This window comes from Microtus oregoni, unplaced genomic scaffold, assembly GCF_018167655.1.
Source record: "Microtus oregoni isolate MIOR12 unplaced genomic scaffold, Mior012 000005F_ref0000423, whole genome shotgun sequence".
Taxonomy (NCBI): Eukaryota; Metazoa; Chordata; class Mammalia; order Rodentia; family Cricetidae; genus Microtus; species Microtus oregoni.
The window spans coordinates 50,071,296-50,088,926 of record NW_024543064.1 but is presented as its reverse complement, the minus strand read 5'-3'; the positions used below and the strand labels follow the sequence as shown (position 1 = coordinate 50,088,926).

The 17,631-nt window shown below is 39.2% G+C and overlaps 1 protein-coding gene across 6 annotated transcripts in view; it reads left to right on the top strand.

Annotated features, from left to right (window-relative positions):
• Positions 1–17,631, top strand: part of Patj (PATJ crumbs cell polarity complex component) — a 307,480-nt gene that overhangs the window by 76,309 nt on the left and 213,540 nt on the right. For 5 of the 6 annotated variants that reach the window (XM_041651469.1, XM_041651475.1, XM_041651470.1 and 2 more), the window contains exon 17: positions 3,804–3,935. In XM_041651469.1, coding sequence (XP_041507403.1) covers positions 3,804–3,935 — 132 coding nt within the window. Of the gene's footprint in view, positions 1–3,803; positions 3,936–3,978; positions 3,994–17,631 lie in introns of those variants that run through there. The other variant, XM_041651472.1, reaches the window with a different exon arrangement.

Genomic DNA, 17,631 nt, shown 5'->3' with positions numbered 1-17,631 from the left:
TTAGCTCAACCTTCTTATTAACTAACTCTTACATCTTAAATTATCCCATTTCTATTAATCTGTGTATCGCCATGATGCTGTGGCTTACCGGGTAAAGTTCTGTTCTGGCGTCTTCCTGACTCTACCTATCTCTATCTCTATCTCTCTCTGTCTCTGTCTCTGTCTCTCTCTCTCTCTCTCTCTCTCTCTGTCTGTCTGTCTCTCTCTCTACATATATATATATATATATATATATATATATATATATATATATAATCTGTTCTGATTTCCTGCCTGGCTTTACTCTGCTAAACCATTGGCTGAAACAGCTTTATTTATTAGCCAATAAAAGCAATGCATATACAGAAGGACTTCCCACATCAAGTGAGAGCTCCATGAATGTTAGTCGTGATATTCCTGATGCTTCCTGTCCAATGTCTTTGTTTCTGATTGTCTAAATTACCAGAAAAATCTAGAACTGCTGTGCTATAGATCATTTAGCATGGATGTATCTTGCTTTTTCAAGAAGTTGGCCAGCTCTTTTGGAACACATGTCATTTCTTAAAATTCTCTCTAATCTCATATTGCCTTTATTCTATACTATACATATGAACTATTCTTGATTGCCAGCCTTCTCTCACCCCTTCTGACAAGGTTCACTGTATAGTCCAGATTAGCTAAGGACTGGCTTTTATCCCAAGTCTGATTTTGAATTGAACTCATAATCCTGCCTTTTTCTCTCCAATGCTGACATTATAGATGTGTACCTCTATGCCTGGCTGATTCATGTTTTAATGTAAAAGAAGAAAAAAATTGATGTGGCATATGCCTTTAGTCTCAATACTTGGGAGGCAGAGGCAGGCAGAACTCTATGAGTTCAAGGCCAACCTAGTTCAAGTTCCAGGCCATCCAGGAACTCTACATAATAAAGTCCTATCTCAAAACAAAAGACCATAATTTTAAAGGATGGGACTCTTGAGATACTTTGTGACTTCTACTACTTTTAATAAAGTGAAGTATGTGTGGTATCTTACTTATGATGCTAGATAAAAATACCTTTAGTTTAATTCTGTCAGGTGTAAATCATCAACCCATCTTGCTGACTCTGTGCTCCCATTCATCATACTGCACAGGGGTGAACAACAGCTTGAACATGCCAAATGCCGACATTGCTGCCTGTTAGCTGATTGCTTTCTGTTCTATAGATTGGAGTTATGCAGAATTGATATATCAGAGTGACATAGTCCAGGTTGGTGTGGAACATGCACCTAGTGTGCCATGACATTGTGATAAACTTGGGCTTTGATAAATATGATCTCTTGAAAGTTTGACTTCTCTTCCATTGTTCTCTGTTTTTCATTTCTCCTGAAACTATCATATTCTTTTTATAAAAAATATTATTTTATGTGTGTACATATGTGTGTCTTTGTGAGCATATGCCAAGTGTATGCCCTTTGAGGTCAAAAGAGGGTGTTATATCCACTGGTGCTAGAGTTACAGGCAAACGTGAGCTGCACTGTGTAGGTGCTGGGAACAGAACTTGGGTCCTCTGGAAGAGCAGCAAGTGTTCTTAACTGCTAACACATCTTTCCAGTACCATCTTGTGTTGTTAAAGTGTCTGGTTAGGTGGAATAGCAACACTTCTGATTCTCACTGATTGGTGAGTGTGCACCAATATTCTACTTACCATAATATTAGCCTCTTGGAAGATGGAAGTATTTTCTTTTTAAAATATCTTTTCCTAGGTGGGTGAAATGGCTCGTCAGGTTTTGATCCTATATCCCATGAAAGATAGAAGGAGAGAACTGAGTCTACTGAGTTGTCCTTTAACCTCCACATGTATGCCATAGCACATGAATCCACATGTGCCATCATCATTTTTAAAATAATAAAATAATCCTTAACAAGCTAAAACACATGGAAAATAGCCATGGAGAATATTCTTTCACTTCAGATTTGGTCAGTCAAGAACCAAGAAATTGTTCTTGTGTTAGGTTCTGCCCAACTTGGATTAGGTGCTCCACATCCTGTAACAACTCAACAATTTGAGATCTGACCAGTTCTAATTCTGCGAGTGGCTTTGTTATAGAGCCCTCTCATTGATCCCATTAAGTCGATTTTTTTTTTTTCAAGACAGGGTTTCTCCTTAGCTTTTGGTTCCTGTCCTGGAGCTAGCTCTTATAGATCAGGCTGGCCTTGAACTCACAGAGATCCGCCTGCCTCTGCCTCCTGAGTGCTGGGATTAAAGGCGTGCACCACCACCGCCCGGCTTCAGTGGATTTTCTTTTTTTTTTTTTTTTTTTAAAATATTTATTTATTAATTTATTGTGTATGCAATATTATGTCTGTGTGTATGTCTGCAGGCCAGAAGAGGGCACCAGACCCCATTACAGATGGTTGTGAGCCACCATGTGGTTGCCGGGAATTGAACTCAGGACCTTTGGAAGAGCAGGCAATGCTCTTAACCTCTGAGCCATCTCTCCAGCCCTTCAGTGGATTTTCTTATACCAGTGACTTAGTCTGTTTGTAGGAATGATACATATTTTATTTACTGATGTTCTCTAAGATTTTAAGCATTTTGTTTTAAAAAGTTGTTACTTAGTCATATGTTTGGTTCATGCCTGTAGTCCCAGTACACAGGAGACTGAGATAGGAGTGCTGTTAATTGATGGCCAGCCTGGGGTACATAGTTAGTTCCTGTAAAGTTTTGTATGTTATACTGGTTTAATAAAATGCTGATTGGTCAGTAGCCAGACAGGAAGTAGAGGTGGGGCGATGAGAACAGGAGAATTCTGGAAAGAAGAAAGATGCAGTGTGCAGTCATCACCCAGAATTCTCCTGTTGTCTTTGCCCCGCCTATACTTCCTTCCTGACTACTGGCCAATCAGCATTTTATTAAAGCAATACAACTGACAAATCTTTATAGGGTACAACATCATCATTGTCCCACAGCATAAGATATCCTGAAATACAGAGTAAGACCCAGCTTCACAAAACTGAACTAAAATGTCATTGTCTGTGAAAGGACTATTTTTCAAGAAATTAATCAGTCCAAATCAATGCAGTGCTATAAATAAAACTCAAGGATTCTGTAGTAACCAGGGCCCCTAGTAGATCTGTCTCATTGAACCTCACTGGGTTCCTGAATGAACAGGAATCTAGAAGAGAGGGATGTCAGAGTGTGGGAATTAACCAAGAACCTGTGTGCTGTGTGCTTGTACTAACTCACTTCCTCCAATACCAGATCATTCCTGTTTCTACCTGGGGAATTTCATAGTGCTCAAGGAGTTGGTAGTGGCAGCTGCTGGCACTGCCACACCTCTACTGCACCAGCCACCACCTCCTCTCTTCTTCCTCCTTCTTGTACTTTTCTAGTAAAACTTTCATGGGATCTGGGAGCAGCCAGCAGTGGCTCCTCTGTACCCTGGCTGGCTTTTCTGTCTCTGACTGAAATCATGACTACAGTACTGCTTTTCAGACATCTGTGTGCTTCTGCTTTGCATGAAGTTTACATTTGTACTTAAATTACCTGTTTTTCCTTTTATGCTTCTAATGGGATGACAGACCTCATTGAAGTATAAGAGGTCAGTGTTAACACTTGCAATGAAACCATTTGAAAACGTGCGAAAGACCTGCAGTTGTGAATGCCTGAATGTTTTATGAAGCTTTGATCCTTGATTGTGAGTACCCAGTGCATGCCCTCTTTACAAAGATCAAAAGCTAACCAAGCATGCCAAAGAGACTTCCCAGTTTGAAAAGAAACCGAGTTCTTTTCCGAAGAGATAGGGCGACAGCTCCAGCTCTTACCCTCTTTGTTCTTTCAGGTTGATCGCAGTGTAGATATCAGCACTGAAGATGATGATGATGGGGAGTTAGCCCTGTGGTCTCCTGAAGTCAAGATTGTGGAGCTGGTGAAAGACTGTAGAGGCCTGGGCTTCAGCATTTTGGATTATCAGGTATGGGAACCCTGAGAGGGGTTTTGATTTAGGGTTGTTCAGCGTTTTGGATTATCAGGTATGGGAACCCCGAGAGGGGTTTTGATTTAGGTTTTGGATTATCAGGTATGGGAACCCCGAGAGGGGTGTTCATTTAGGTTTGTAGTTTTGTTCTGCTTTCAAAACTTTTAAAAATGGGTCTACCCCAGGTTTATTGAAATACATTTCATGTACCATGAAATACACCCCTTTAGAACATTCACCTAGGTTGTTTTTAGTGTTGTAAGTTATGCAATCAGTACTACAATAAGTAATGAACTTCCATAATCAGTTCCAAAAAGAAGCCCTGGGAAGCTGAGGTGGGAGGAACATAAATTCAAGACCGTAAGTTTGGTCTTCGGTGCCAATCTGGGTTATGTAATGAGACCTTGTCTCTTAAGAGCAGAAGCAAACAGGAAGAAACTCTGTACACATTAGCAGCATTCCCGATTCTTACTGTTCGGGTCCTTCCTGCCACGTGAAGGCTTTTGTGGTTTTGCTTATTTGTCAATCTCAATGAACTTAAGTGGAAATATTCTTGGTGAAATTATCTGCTGATGGATGCATAACACCTTTGTAGTTAAATATTTATTATGACTCCAGTTCTAGCTAGAGTAAGGTTACTGATCAGGGTTTAGTGGGAGCACTGGAGTGCATAGTAGGGTACCTGCATTTTGCAGCAATTTACCTCCTACTGGCCTGCTGTTGGACCTCTAATTATTGAGAAGAATTAAAACTGTTGACAACAATCCCTTTACTACTAAGATGCAGACGTTAAAACTAGTGTGACCTAAACACAATGCTAATAAATAATAAAGCAAGATGTCCTCTATCAAAGCAAAAAAAGGCAAAATTATATAAAACCAGATTTTAAAATTGCATTTACTCATTCACTCATTCATTCATTCATTCATTCATTCAGTGGTATGGGTATGAGTGCATGCACATGCTATAGCACCCATGTGGAAGTTAGAGGGCATTTTGTGGGAGGTCAGGCCGTTTCTTTTATGCACTACATCGTCCCTGTGGGTACAACTCAGGCAATCAGACTGGGCAGCTATTGCCTTTACACATGGAGCCAGGGTCCTTCCCTGAATCCTTTTTTTAAAACCTATATAGTTTATGGTTATGCATGTTCTGCTTACATGATCTTTGTGCACCATGTGTGTTTTGGGTACCCACAGAGATCAGAGAGGGCATTAGATCCCGTGAACTGGAGTTACAGATAGTTGTGAGGTACCATGTGAGTGCTGGGAAGTAAACTTGGGTCCTTTGCAAGAGCAGCAAGTGCTAGACTGTTGAGGCATCTCTCCAGTTCCTGAAGTCATTTTTTAATATAATAAGGTGATAGAGAATAGAATATAAGAAAAAAGTTTAGCATTATGTAAGATTTAAACTACTGATTTTTAAATTCCTGAAGTATGCTATTTCAGTTTTGCTGGCATATTTCTGTGCCAGATAGGCCTCTGCTCTTAGAATTTCCTCTTAGATTATTATTGAATTATAAATTGTTGATTTAAAACGAGCATTTTGGGAAATAGTGTCATCAGGAAGTATCAAATTGTAAGATTCTGGTAAGAACTCTTGGTTCTCTACCCACTGTAGAAGTGCCACCCAGCCCCTAATATGTTGCTAATAAAGGATTCAATAAAATTTTAATCAAACAGAATTCACTGGAATTAAATGAACAAATGTCAGTGAGATTTATTACTCATTTTGATGATGAGGCTTAATTTACAAACAGTTTTTAAATGCAATCTTGGTGTTCAGCTACGTTTCCACCGTCTTATGAGATCTCTCTGTATTTTCATTGTTAATTAATAAATATATTTTTTGTTGACTTGTTAAATCACACTTCAGGCTTTAAATATTTATTGATTTGTCTGTTTTGCACTTCTTGTGGGGAGGGGTGTCTATCTCAGAGTTTCGTAAGTACTAACCAACAGTTTCAGCCCTGAGCTATACTCTTAGCCCAGACTTCATGTTTTTAAGTGTTGCATATCTTATTTTTTTTCCATTTTTTTATTGAGAAAAGGAGACAAAAAAAAAAAAAGTTTCCACCTCCTCCCAGCCTCCCATTTCCCTCCCCCTCCTCCCACCCTTCTCCCCCTCCCCCCACTCCTCTCCCCCTTCCTCTCCAGTCCAAAGAGCAGTCAGGGTTCCCTGCCCTGTGGTAAGTCCTAGGTCCTCCCCTCTCCGTCCATTTCTAGGAAGGTGAACATCCAAACTGGCTAGGCTCCCACAAAGCCAGCACATTACGTAGGTTCAAAACCCCATGCCATTGTCCTTGGCTTCTCATCAGCCCTCATTGTTCGCCATGCTCAGAGAGTCCAGTTTTATCCCATGCTTTTTCAGTCACAGTCCAGCTGGCCTTGGTGAGCTCCCAATAGATCAGCTCCACTGTCTCAGTGGGTGGGTGCACCCCTCGTGGTCCCGACTTCTTTGCTCATGTTCTCCCTCCTTCTGCTCCTCATTGGGACCTTGGGAGCTCAGTCCAGTGCTCCAGTGTGGGTCTCTGTCTCTGTCTCCATCCATCACCAGATGAAGGTTCTATGATGATATGCAAGATATTCGTCAGTATTGCTATAGGATAGGGTCATTTCAGGTTCCCTATCCTCAGCTGCCCAAGGAACTAACTGAAGACCTTGGCTTGGGCATATGGGATGTACTCACTCATAATTGGTTTCTAGCCATAAACAAGGGTCACGGAGTCTACAATTGGTGATCCCAAAGAAGCTAAGTAAGAAAGTGAATCAAAGGAAAAATATATAGTTGTCCTCTTGGCTATGGGAAGTAGACAAAATTGCCGGGGAGAAAATTGAGATCTTGGGGGGTAGGGTGGGATGGGGGTAAGGGGAGATGGGGAGAGAAAAGGGAGAAGGGGAGAATGGGGGGAACTTGGGGAAAAAGGAGGATTGGGTTAAAGGAAGGTTGGATAGGGGAGCACGGAAGCACAATTCTTAGTTAAGGGAGCCACCTTAGAGTTGGCAAGAGACTTGAACATATCTTAAAGCAGAAAATTGTTTCTGAGCTTAATAGAATTGTGAAAGAAAGAAAAATATGTCAGGCTCTTTCAGTTAAATTCCTAGTTGACAAGAAAGCTCTAACAATTTTGAGCTTTGTAGTTTTCAAAACAGTTGTTCTGATGTGGATTTTGTTTTCTCAGTATGTTCTCAGAGATAGGCATTTTTTATTCTGTTTTTTTTTTTTTTTGTTTTGTTTTTTTTGTTTTTTCGAGACAGGGTTTCTCTGTGGCTTTGGAGCCTGTCCTGGAACTAGCTCTTGTAGACCAAGCTGGTCTCGAACTCCCAGAGATCTGCCTGCCTCTACCTCCCGAGTGCTGGGATTAAAGGCGTGCGCCACCACCGCCCGGCTTTGTTTTTTTCTATTTTGAATATTCTCATTTATAAAATGTAGGTTGTTTTGTGTGCCCCCAACCCCTCATCCTCTTCCTCAGTCTGTGTAAATAGACATTGATTTCTTTTCAGGTTGTACGATGTAACTTTGCTGCAAAAAAACCAAGTGCTAGATAATTCTTTTGTCTTTGTGTTTCTTAGAGAACTGATAGGCAACTTCTTAATTTCCTAAATGGTATTTTAATTCAGATAAAGGAAGTCAGCTCCTTTTCTCCCTAACTTTGGAAGGAAGAGCTCCCACTTTTATGTTGAGTATTTTTCCTTAGTCAATGTTACATGCTCTCACAGTTGTGTACAGTACATTTGTATCATTTGTGAGGGGTACAAGAAACTGTTTCCCACTAAAGCGTTCAGACGATAGAGAAATGTAATTTAAAATTTAATTTGTGGCAAGTTCATTAATTTATTTAGTTGTATGATCCTTGTAATCAGGTCACAATTTCTAAAGTTGAAAAATAGTTTTTGCAAAACTAAGTAGAGGTGTAACAGAGGCTATGAACGACCCTGTCCAGTGACTTCCATATTTGATAGTTTTGTATAAATGTATTAGTTGGAGAATAGGATTGAGGCAGATTCCTGCCCTCTAAGTTTAGTGTATCCACACTAAGTACTGTAGAAATATTTTAGCCACAGCCTTTCTAGTCTTAGGACATGGCATAGTTTCTACGTGGTCAGTGTTGAAGAGAGTGTGCTTTTACTTTTGAGTGCTCATTTCATTTAACTGCTTTCTTTTTCTAATCAATGAATTTTCCTCTGCCCCCAAAACTGAAAATGGTATATTTCTGTCTTTATGATGTAATTTGTGTGTAGGGAAAGAAAGTCTTCTGTTACCATAAAAATGAGCATTAATAACCATCATTCCACTGAGAAAATAAGCCCAACAGTTGTTGATACCTTCCTTCATGCTAGTGCCATGTTACCGTGTGTTTAAATGACACACATTTTAGCTTTATAGTTCAGGAGAATTAAGAAGTGGATACCTTGGCCGGGCGGTGGTGGCGCACGCCTTTAATCCCAGCACTCGGGAGGCAGAGGCAGGCGGATCTCTGTGAGTTCGAGGCCAGCCTGGTCTACAAGAGCTAGTTCCAGGACAGGAACCAAAAAAGCTACGGAGAAACCCTGTCTCAAAAAAAAAAAAAAAAAAAAAAAAAAAAAAAATTAAAAAAAAAAAAAAAAAGAAGTGGATACCTTTTTTAGTGGAGTTTAAATTTAGCCGTGAAATTGTATCCTGTCATACCACCAACTTCCAGAGAGCAATATATGAGTTACCTGTGGATTAGTGGTCAGAAGTTTAATTGATCCATGGAATGATGGCGTGGTTGGCTGTCTCAGCAGGTCAGCGGTTCCTAGGATTGATGGTAGTTGCATAACGTAACAAAGTGCCTGCTCTAAAATGAAGGAGCTGCATCTGATAGAAAATTCTAGAGGGCAGTCAATTGGCCAAAGAGCAAATGTGGGAATTTATGTCCAACAATTTTATACTAGATTTGGACAAGGAAAATGAGAAACAGTAAATATAGGTTAGATTTTAGACTAAAGCTTTATTTGGCTGTGATTTTAGCAGAGATGGTCTGTCCTCTCCGCTCCCCAGAAGTTGGCTAAAATCCTGTCTTGTGTGTTTAGTGTGCGTGACTCCATAGATTGCAAGGTTGGGTGGTGGAGATGGAGCATTGCAGAGAACCTGGGAAATTTGTCCATAAGTTTAAAAAGTTTTAATTCTGCTGAGCAGTGATGGTACATGTCTTTAATTCCAGCACTTAGGAGGCAGAAGCAGGCAGATCTCTGTGAGTTCAAGGCCAGCTTGGTTTACAGAGCAAGTTCCATGACAGCTAGGATTGTTACACAGAGAAACCCTATCATCTCCAAAACTTAACCCCCTCAAATTTATTTCTATTATTATTATTATCGTTTGTGTGCATGCGTGTGCATGCACATATGCTTGTGTAAGCTTGAGCATGTTCCCAGGTGTGCAGGCGCATGAGTGCGAGAGTGCATGTATGGAGGTCAGAGGGCAGCTTTCTACAGTAGGTTCTCTGCTTACTCTGGAGCCTGAGATGGAAACTTACTTTCTAGAGTAGGTTCTCTCCTTACTGTGGAGCCTGAGATGGAAACTTACTTTCTAGAGTAGGTTCTCTCCTTACTGTGGAGCCTGAGATGGAAACTTACTTGTATAGCAAGCACGTTTGTCTACTGAGCTGTTCTAGCTCTGGCTTTAAGTTTTTATAGCGTCTTTACTACCTATAGGTGAGGGTTCTGTATTGTATTTCAGTTAACTTAGCTTTGGCTTTCTCCCTTTTTATGTATAGTGTCACCATTCCTTTCAATAATATTTCCATGGAATATTATTAGTACTCTTTAATATCACCACTAATACAAATATAAGAGTAGTAGGTGGCAATTATTGTTTTTTTTAATATTTATTTATTTATTATGTATACAATATTCTTTCTGTGTGTATGTCTGCAGGCCAGAAGAGGGCACCAGACCTCTTTACAGATGGTTGTGAGCCACCATGTGGTTGCTGGGAATTGAACTCAGGACCTTTGGAAGAGCAGGCAATGCTCTTAACCACTGAGCCATCTCTCCAGCCCCAGTGGTGGCAATTATTGTTAATTATGTGCTAGGCCCCATTTTACCTATTTTACATATATTAATTTATATATGTCTCAGAATAACCATGTGATCCCCATTTAACAATTAAGGAAACTAAGGATAGATTTGTTTGGTGTTAAGTCTAAGCTCATACAACGGGTATATGGTAGAAACGAAATTTGACTTCAAGCAGTTGGGCTAATATTCCACTGTTGTTAATCATGATATGATATTTCTTTTTGAGGGTTTTGTATACTTTTTTAATAGGCATCCCTATAGTAAATTGATTACACTGCATCTTTTTGTTTTTCTAATTAGAATTTTTTTTAAAGTAAGCTACCAGTTAGCATTCTCCTTTCAGTGATATATGAAAAATTAGTAAATATCAAGAATTAATTAATACAACGTGTCCATATGCACCTTGTGAAGCTAGTGCTTACTGCTTCAGAGGAAAGTGACTGCTAGTTTGAAATCCTGTTCTTATGGGTTAGCATTGCTTCATACAGCAGTGTGGTAGCCTGAAAGTCTATAACTTCTGATTTCTACCCAAAAGCTTGCAAAGATTGAACTATATGGATTTTACCTTCAGTTGACCCTATAAATTAAACGGAGCAAGTGAATATTTTCTGGTGTTTTGATTTATGCTGAACTTTGAATAACCCCTCATGATTATAATTCACTGAAAATGTTTGACATTAGCCATGGCGTTGCCATCCTCGGTACTTTTAAATTTCAGTGATTTAGAAGGCAAAATTTATTAACCAATAATTCTCCCCCCCAACACATCTACATCCTATTCTTCATTTTTCCCCCTTCCTGAATGACTCAGTCTTTGCCATAGCAGATATTTTGGAAGGATTTTGTGTTTGTCTCAGGGGGAACTGTGTTACATATGAGGACTGTTGGTCCCGCTGTAAGCCTGTTAGAAAAGCCATAGGCAGATAATGCTGTTAAACAGCTGAGTCCCATGTGAGTGATCTTGGCCATGCTGCACTCCTGTGAAAGGCCGTAGGCAGATGATGATCTTAAACATCAAGTGGAAATAGTTCTGTGGAGACAGTTTTCAGAAAATGACTTGTGAAAACAGACAGTATGAGCAGGAGTAGCTGCTGACTCTGATGGTTTGCCTTTGGATCTGTGAGAAATTGGTGCACAGTTTCTGCTCAGAGGATCCATTGTTCTGCTTAGTTTGCAGTCCTGGAAAGCAGAGCCAGAGCCTGAAGTGTGCCAGGCAGGTGCCTTACCACTGTGGTATATCCCTAACCCACATATTCTCTTTATAAAAGACATTTTAAAGTCAAAGGAAGGGTTATAAAAGCTTTATTTGTAGGGCTGGAGAGATGGCTCAGAGGTTAAAAGCATTGCCTGCTCTTCCAAAGGTCCTGAGTTCAATTCCCGGCAACCACATGGTGGCTCACAACCATCTGTAAAGGGGTCTGGTGCCCTCTTCTGGCCTTCAGGCATACAGACAGAATATTGTATACATAATAAATAAATATTTTTTTTAAAAAAAAAAGCTTTATTTGTGACAAAATTATCTTTGGATTTTTTTTTGCTTTTTTTTTTTATTGAGAAAAGAAAAAAAAACAAGTTTCCGCCTCCTCCCCGCCTCCCATTTCCCTCCCCCTCCTCCCACCCTCTCCCCCTCCTCCCACTCTTCTCCCCCTCCCCCCACTCCTCTCCCCCTCCCTCTCCAGTCCAAATGAACACATTGCAGTGTTTTTAAAGTTGGTAATATGCATATGCCATAAAAATTCAAAAGTACATGCAAGCCGTTTTTGACAGTCACTCAAGGCTCTTCCAGGAAGAACTATTGTATTTCATGTCTTTCCTCTAAGATGTGTTTTATAAACACAGGATTATATAAATAATAGTTTTCTTGTTATATAAATTTTACATTTTTGACATATGTATGATATATCATATATACCTTAAGTACTTTGCTTTTTGTAACCAATTACATCTTCTTTCACTTTAGTATTTATAGAGCTACCTCATTCTTTTTAATGACTACACAATGCATTATTGTAGATAGACAATAATTTATTTAACTAGCCTCCTGTACCCAAGTGGGGTAGGTCAACTAACTAAGTGAGACTGTAGTGGATTGTTGCTAATCTTCTTTTGTAAAACTGTGGCAGTTGAGCTAATGACAAATTGCAGAAGAGAACATGCTAATCAAGGGAACATATACATTTTCAATTTTGATACATTTTTACCAAATTGCTGGATTATTATTTTGAGACATATGTATTTAGAAGGATTATAATTGATGTCTTATGTAGAGTCGTTTTTTTTTTATTCAGATGGTTCTCCTAGAAAATATAAGCATATATATAACTCATGAAGTTAATGGTCTTCCATGATGTGGAAAGACTAAGTGATAGCAATATATTACTATCAATTTAGTTTGAACTTTAATTATGGCAGTAATTTATTGTCTTTGTAGCTAAGAGAGTAGAGTATTAATATTCACTCTGATATTAGTGCCCATCAGTCTGTTCCTAAGTCTGCCACCAATCTGAATCTTCTTCATCAAAAATAATGGGATGGCATGTTAGGACTTTGCTTTTTGTCAAATGATTTGACAATTTGAGTAAATACTGCTGTCAGTTGATAGTAGTTCTTAGAAGCCTAGTATCTTTATGTACATTCTAGGTGATAAATGTTCAGGACCTAGCTTATAGATGTGATAAGTACTGACATAATTTTAACATATAGTAACATAAATAACTCAGGTGCAAAACTCTCCTTTTTATGGAGTATAAAATGCAGAGGTTATTGGTATATGACAAGTTACATAGTTTCACTGTGATGCTTAGGCAAGCTTCAAGGAAACTGTTGGCACCTGGCATTTCTACCTGTATGTCATGTAGCTTGCTATTGACCAAAGTACACAACTGCTTTTGAAGGTCACCTATTGCTTAAAGGAGCTGGGGGAACTAATGAAGCCTATTTTCGCTCATTTCTGATGCCTAACCACATTTATTTTGATGACTGTCTAAGTACTAAAGCTCTAGTGCTAACTGGGCTAAAGGTCTCTTCCTCAGGATTTGCTTCCTTTGCCTCTGGGAAAGTTCTGTAGCCTTTAAGTCATTTAAGCTGCTTTATTTGGAAAACGTGTTCATGCAGTGGTTGACTGCTGCAGGAGCGTTCTCTCTTGACTTAAAGGTCTGTTTTTCAAGCCTGTGGAGTGGGTGGGTAGAGGGAGCTCTGCTCTAGGTGTGTGAACTGTGCTCGGCATGATGACCAACCTCCAAAGCCTCAGAGCAGCAGGTCGAAGATATCAGACTCGAGCCTCTTAATAAGAGATCAGAGAGGCTGTGCGTATAGCTCAATCCAGATAGCACTAATCAAAGCGTACCTGAGGGATGGAGGGAGGGATGAAATTAGCAGGCTGCCTGAAAGGTCTTAAGTCAGGCCTGATACCAAACTTTGGAGGGATTTCAGGGGTTAGGAATATGAGTTTGGAAAGAAATCTTATTGGTCTAATGGGAACAATAGGAATAGCTGACATACAGCAAATGCACATCAGCCGGATGCTGCTTTCTTGTGGGATAACTTTCCCTTTAGCCAATGAGTTTCTGTCTTTTTGACTCCACCATAGTAAATGCTGGGGAGAGGAGCCTGTGTTACCTTTGGTGAGTATTTCAGAGGTGGATGAACACTACCAGGTAATACTACTGTGATTGTCAGACAACTCCGAGTTCATAGATGCTCCTTGGCCCCGTATTCTCAGCAAACAAGAGACTACAGACTGGGACATGGTCTTGTAAACTTCCTATGTGCCTTTGAATGCTCAGGTTTGCCTATCCGAAGAACACAGACCAGCTCTCAGGTTTCACGTGAGGTGGTGCAGTTGTGACGATGGTTCAGCAAATGCTAGCACAGTTGGCCTAGGTGACATGTACTCAGTTGGAGGTGAAGGAATAAGTTTGTAGATATTGATATCACAGGTCTGTGTGTTTCACTGACTTCACAGTTCACAATAGTAAGGGTAGCAGTGTTTATAAATGATTACTGTGGACTTCCTGGGTGCTGTGCATGCATTTTCTTAGTTCATGTTTGATAGCTCTTGGCATCTCTACTGTTATCTCTATTTGAGAAGAGACACACCAGTATCTCAGAGAAGACAACATGGTCACTATCACTCACCTAGTCTAGTGTTTGTGTTTATATTGAAATTTGCATAGAAATGTATAATAAATTCCAAAACTAATGGTTGAGAAGTTTGCTCCAGACACTTTTTTAAAAAAAAATATTTTTTATTGTGTATGTATATGAGTCTGTTAATTAATTTGTGAATTTTTTTTTTTTTGGCTGCTCACAAAGTCCAGAAGAAAGTGTTGGATCTTTTGGGTGGACTGGGGTTACAGACTCCATGTAGGAGCTGGAAACAGTCCTCTCCAAGCCGTCACTGGCTCTTAAGTCCTGAGCGTTCCTCAGCCATGCTTGAGAGATTTAAAGAATCTCTCAAAAAAGTTTACACATCTGTACTTTCCATGCATCATAGTGCCTTTCAGCTACGGTGTTTTTTTTTTAACTAGGATATTTCTTACTATATATTCACTGTCTATATTTTAAACATGCCCAGTTCATTAATGTTAAGTATATCCACATTTCAGTAGTGTGTTTTTAGTTGTACTTCAGTGCACTTTGCCTGATGGAACCCCAGGCCTTTCAGCTGAATGATGGGGCTTTTAGATAACAGATATTGCCTTGTTTTTTTATTTGCTCCTTCACCCCTTACATAACAAGCAAAAGTTCTGGTCCAGAATTGACTGATTGTTGAATGGGTGAATAATTATAGCATGAAATAAAAGTTTCAAAAGATGGAACAACTAAAGGGCATATTAATATCCAAGGATAATATTTAAGAAGAGGGGAAGGAGATAAGGGAAAGTAATCCTCTTCAAGAAATGATTGCATGGAATTCCTGGGGGAATAATGTTGATTAGCTATTTAGGCTGGAAATGCTTTGCAGGGGTTAGGGTACTGGCTCAGCATACTTGGGGCGCTGGATTTTATAGCCATGAGCTATGCTTAGGGGTAAACTTAAACAGTTTTGTTTTTACTTAGAATATATATTTGTTTTTAGCAAGTTTCCCTTCCCACTCCTTATCTCCTGATCTTTGATTGACTCATGTGCTATACTTCCTTTGCTGTTCAGGGACTGCCTTGTTCTGTGTATACTGCAATAGAAAAATCTGTTCTCCATACTTGACGATGTTTAGGAAGCTGTAAGATATAAGGAACTAGAAACCAGATCAGTTCATCAGTCTTGTGTATACTGAATGTGTTTTGTGGGCACACACTTTGAATATGATGGTATTGTGGTAATTGGTTTAACGGTGTTATATTACAAAATAGTTAAACATGAGGTTAGAGCCAGAGAACATGTCTGCTCATTACTCATTATAACCATTTTCACATTACCTTATATTCACTGTGATGTATTTGTTTTCCTAAAAGTAAATGCTTAATGTATTGGTCAGATCAGAAGGTTTTTTTGTAATTAATTACAGCTTTTTCTCTTAAACCAGACTAGTCTAGTTATTTTTAAAACTATGGTATTTTGGGGAGAGATTATACTTTTTAATTTTTATTTATTCATTTATTCTTGCATTTTTGGTATGTATTTGTGTGTTTTTCTCTGTGTGTCTATACATACATGCACGCCACAGTGTGAAGTGTGAATGTGTGTGTGTATATACACATGTGCATGTTTAGATCAGAGGACAATTTTTACTTCTTCCGGGTGGATCCTGGGGTTTGAATTCAGGTCATTAAGCTTGACAGCATTACCTGCTTAGCTGTCTTGATGATCCATCTAATAAAAGAGACTGTTGAGTTTATTCTTTGACAATTTCAAGCATGTTTACAATGTGTCTTGAACATTGATGACACTCTACCTCCCTGGACACCCTCAATATGTCCTCCTCCTATATTAATGTTTTCTTTTTTATCTTTAGTAACCACTGAGTCCAATTAGTGCTGTCCATCAATATGAAATTGGAGCCATCCACTGAAGCATGGGCAACTGCCAGTAGCCTCACCCATAAAGAAAATTAGCTCCTTCCTTGTGCAGTTGCTATCTATTACCAGTAGCTCCTCAGCCAGTGCCTCATGTGCTACTGGAATTGTTGTTGTGCAGGTAACTCCAGTGTCTGTGAGCTCATGAGTGCAGTGCCATGCCATGTCCAGAAGACAGCACTTCCCAGCACCATCCTTCCTATATTCTTCCTATCTTCTGCCCTGCCTTCCACAGTGTTTGCTAAGCCTGAAGATAGAGATTAGATTAGGATTGATATAGATTTCCCCTTTAGGGTTGAGCACTCAATAGTCACTTAATCTCAGATCTGTCACTGTTTATGGTTTCTACCTTTTAATTATTGTCTTAACATGGCAAGTAGGGAGAAAGGCATTTAAAGATTGGTTTTGTGGCTGCCTAAACATAACCTTTACAAGGATGATACTTATAAGACATGCTAACATGGAAATTAGAAATCTCCTGGGGCCCAACCTTAAAGAAATACAGGCAACTAAGGAATGAAGAGAGAGAGAGACAGAGAATCAACAACTTAAAAAAAGGTTCTGAATTTGAGAGAGAAAGGAGGAAGGTTATTATGGGAGGGACTGTAGGAAGGGAGAAAGGGAGAAATGATGTAATTATATTTTAATTTCAAAAAATAAAAGTAATTTTAAGAAAATTAGTTTTATGTAGGAGGACACATGCTGTCATATATATTTTGTTTGCTTACCTTTCTTGAGTAATAGAATACTCAGGAACTTAGGTTTATATAATCAGCAGACTATCTATGAGTTTTAGAGATTTCACTAGTTAAGTGAAAATGTGTTACACACATTTTGTGACCACAGTATACAGCTTTCCACTGTCAATGCAGTGTATTTAGCTACACACACACACACACACACACACACACACACACACACGAAAATAGCTTGCTGATAATATGAAGCTCAGACTGGTCTGGAATTATTTATGTAATCAAGGCTGGCCTTGGACTCATAATCCCCTTGTCTTAGCTTTTCTAAGTGATAGCATTATAGGTATATACCACATCCTGCCTCCCTATTTTTTGGGGGGGTGGATAGTAGTAGTTTTGAAACTTGTATAAATTATACTCAGTACTGTCATTTAGATATAGGATTTTAGAGTTGTGAGGAGACAGATTATGGCTCATGGATCCATCTAGTTGCTCATTTCACATTTGGGGAAACTGACTCAGAAAAGAAACGAAGATACTTGTACATAGCCAGGTGTGGCCCAAGCTAGGGCTCAAAACTATGACTTAAAATCCATACTCATCCCTACTACTAGAGGGTTAGCTGTCATCTTTGTTTTTTCCATTCTCATCTTTTCTCCATTTTAAAATCTCAGATTCCTACTTTGAGTGACTTCGTTCTCAGTGGAAATCACAATTTACACTAGCTGTGTGTCAGAATTGCTACATCCCAGTGTACCTGTCCCTAAGGCTTGCACAGCTCAGTGGGTACCTCATTTCAGCCTCTTCTTGTACTAGATCCTTCCATTTGTACACCTCCAGAATGAAATAGTCAGTTGTCTATCTTTTAAACCTAGTAGTTTCTTCTTATGCCCATTTTGTCAAATTTTTTGGGATAATCATTTGAAAATTTACCTAACCATT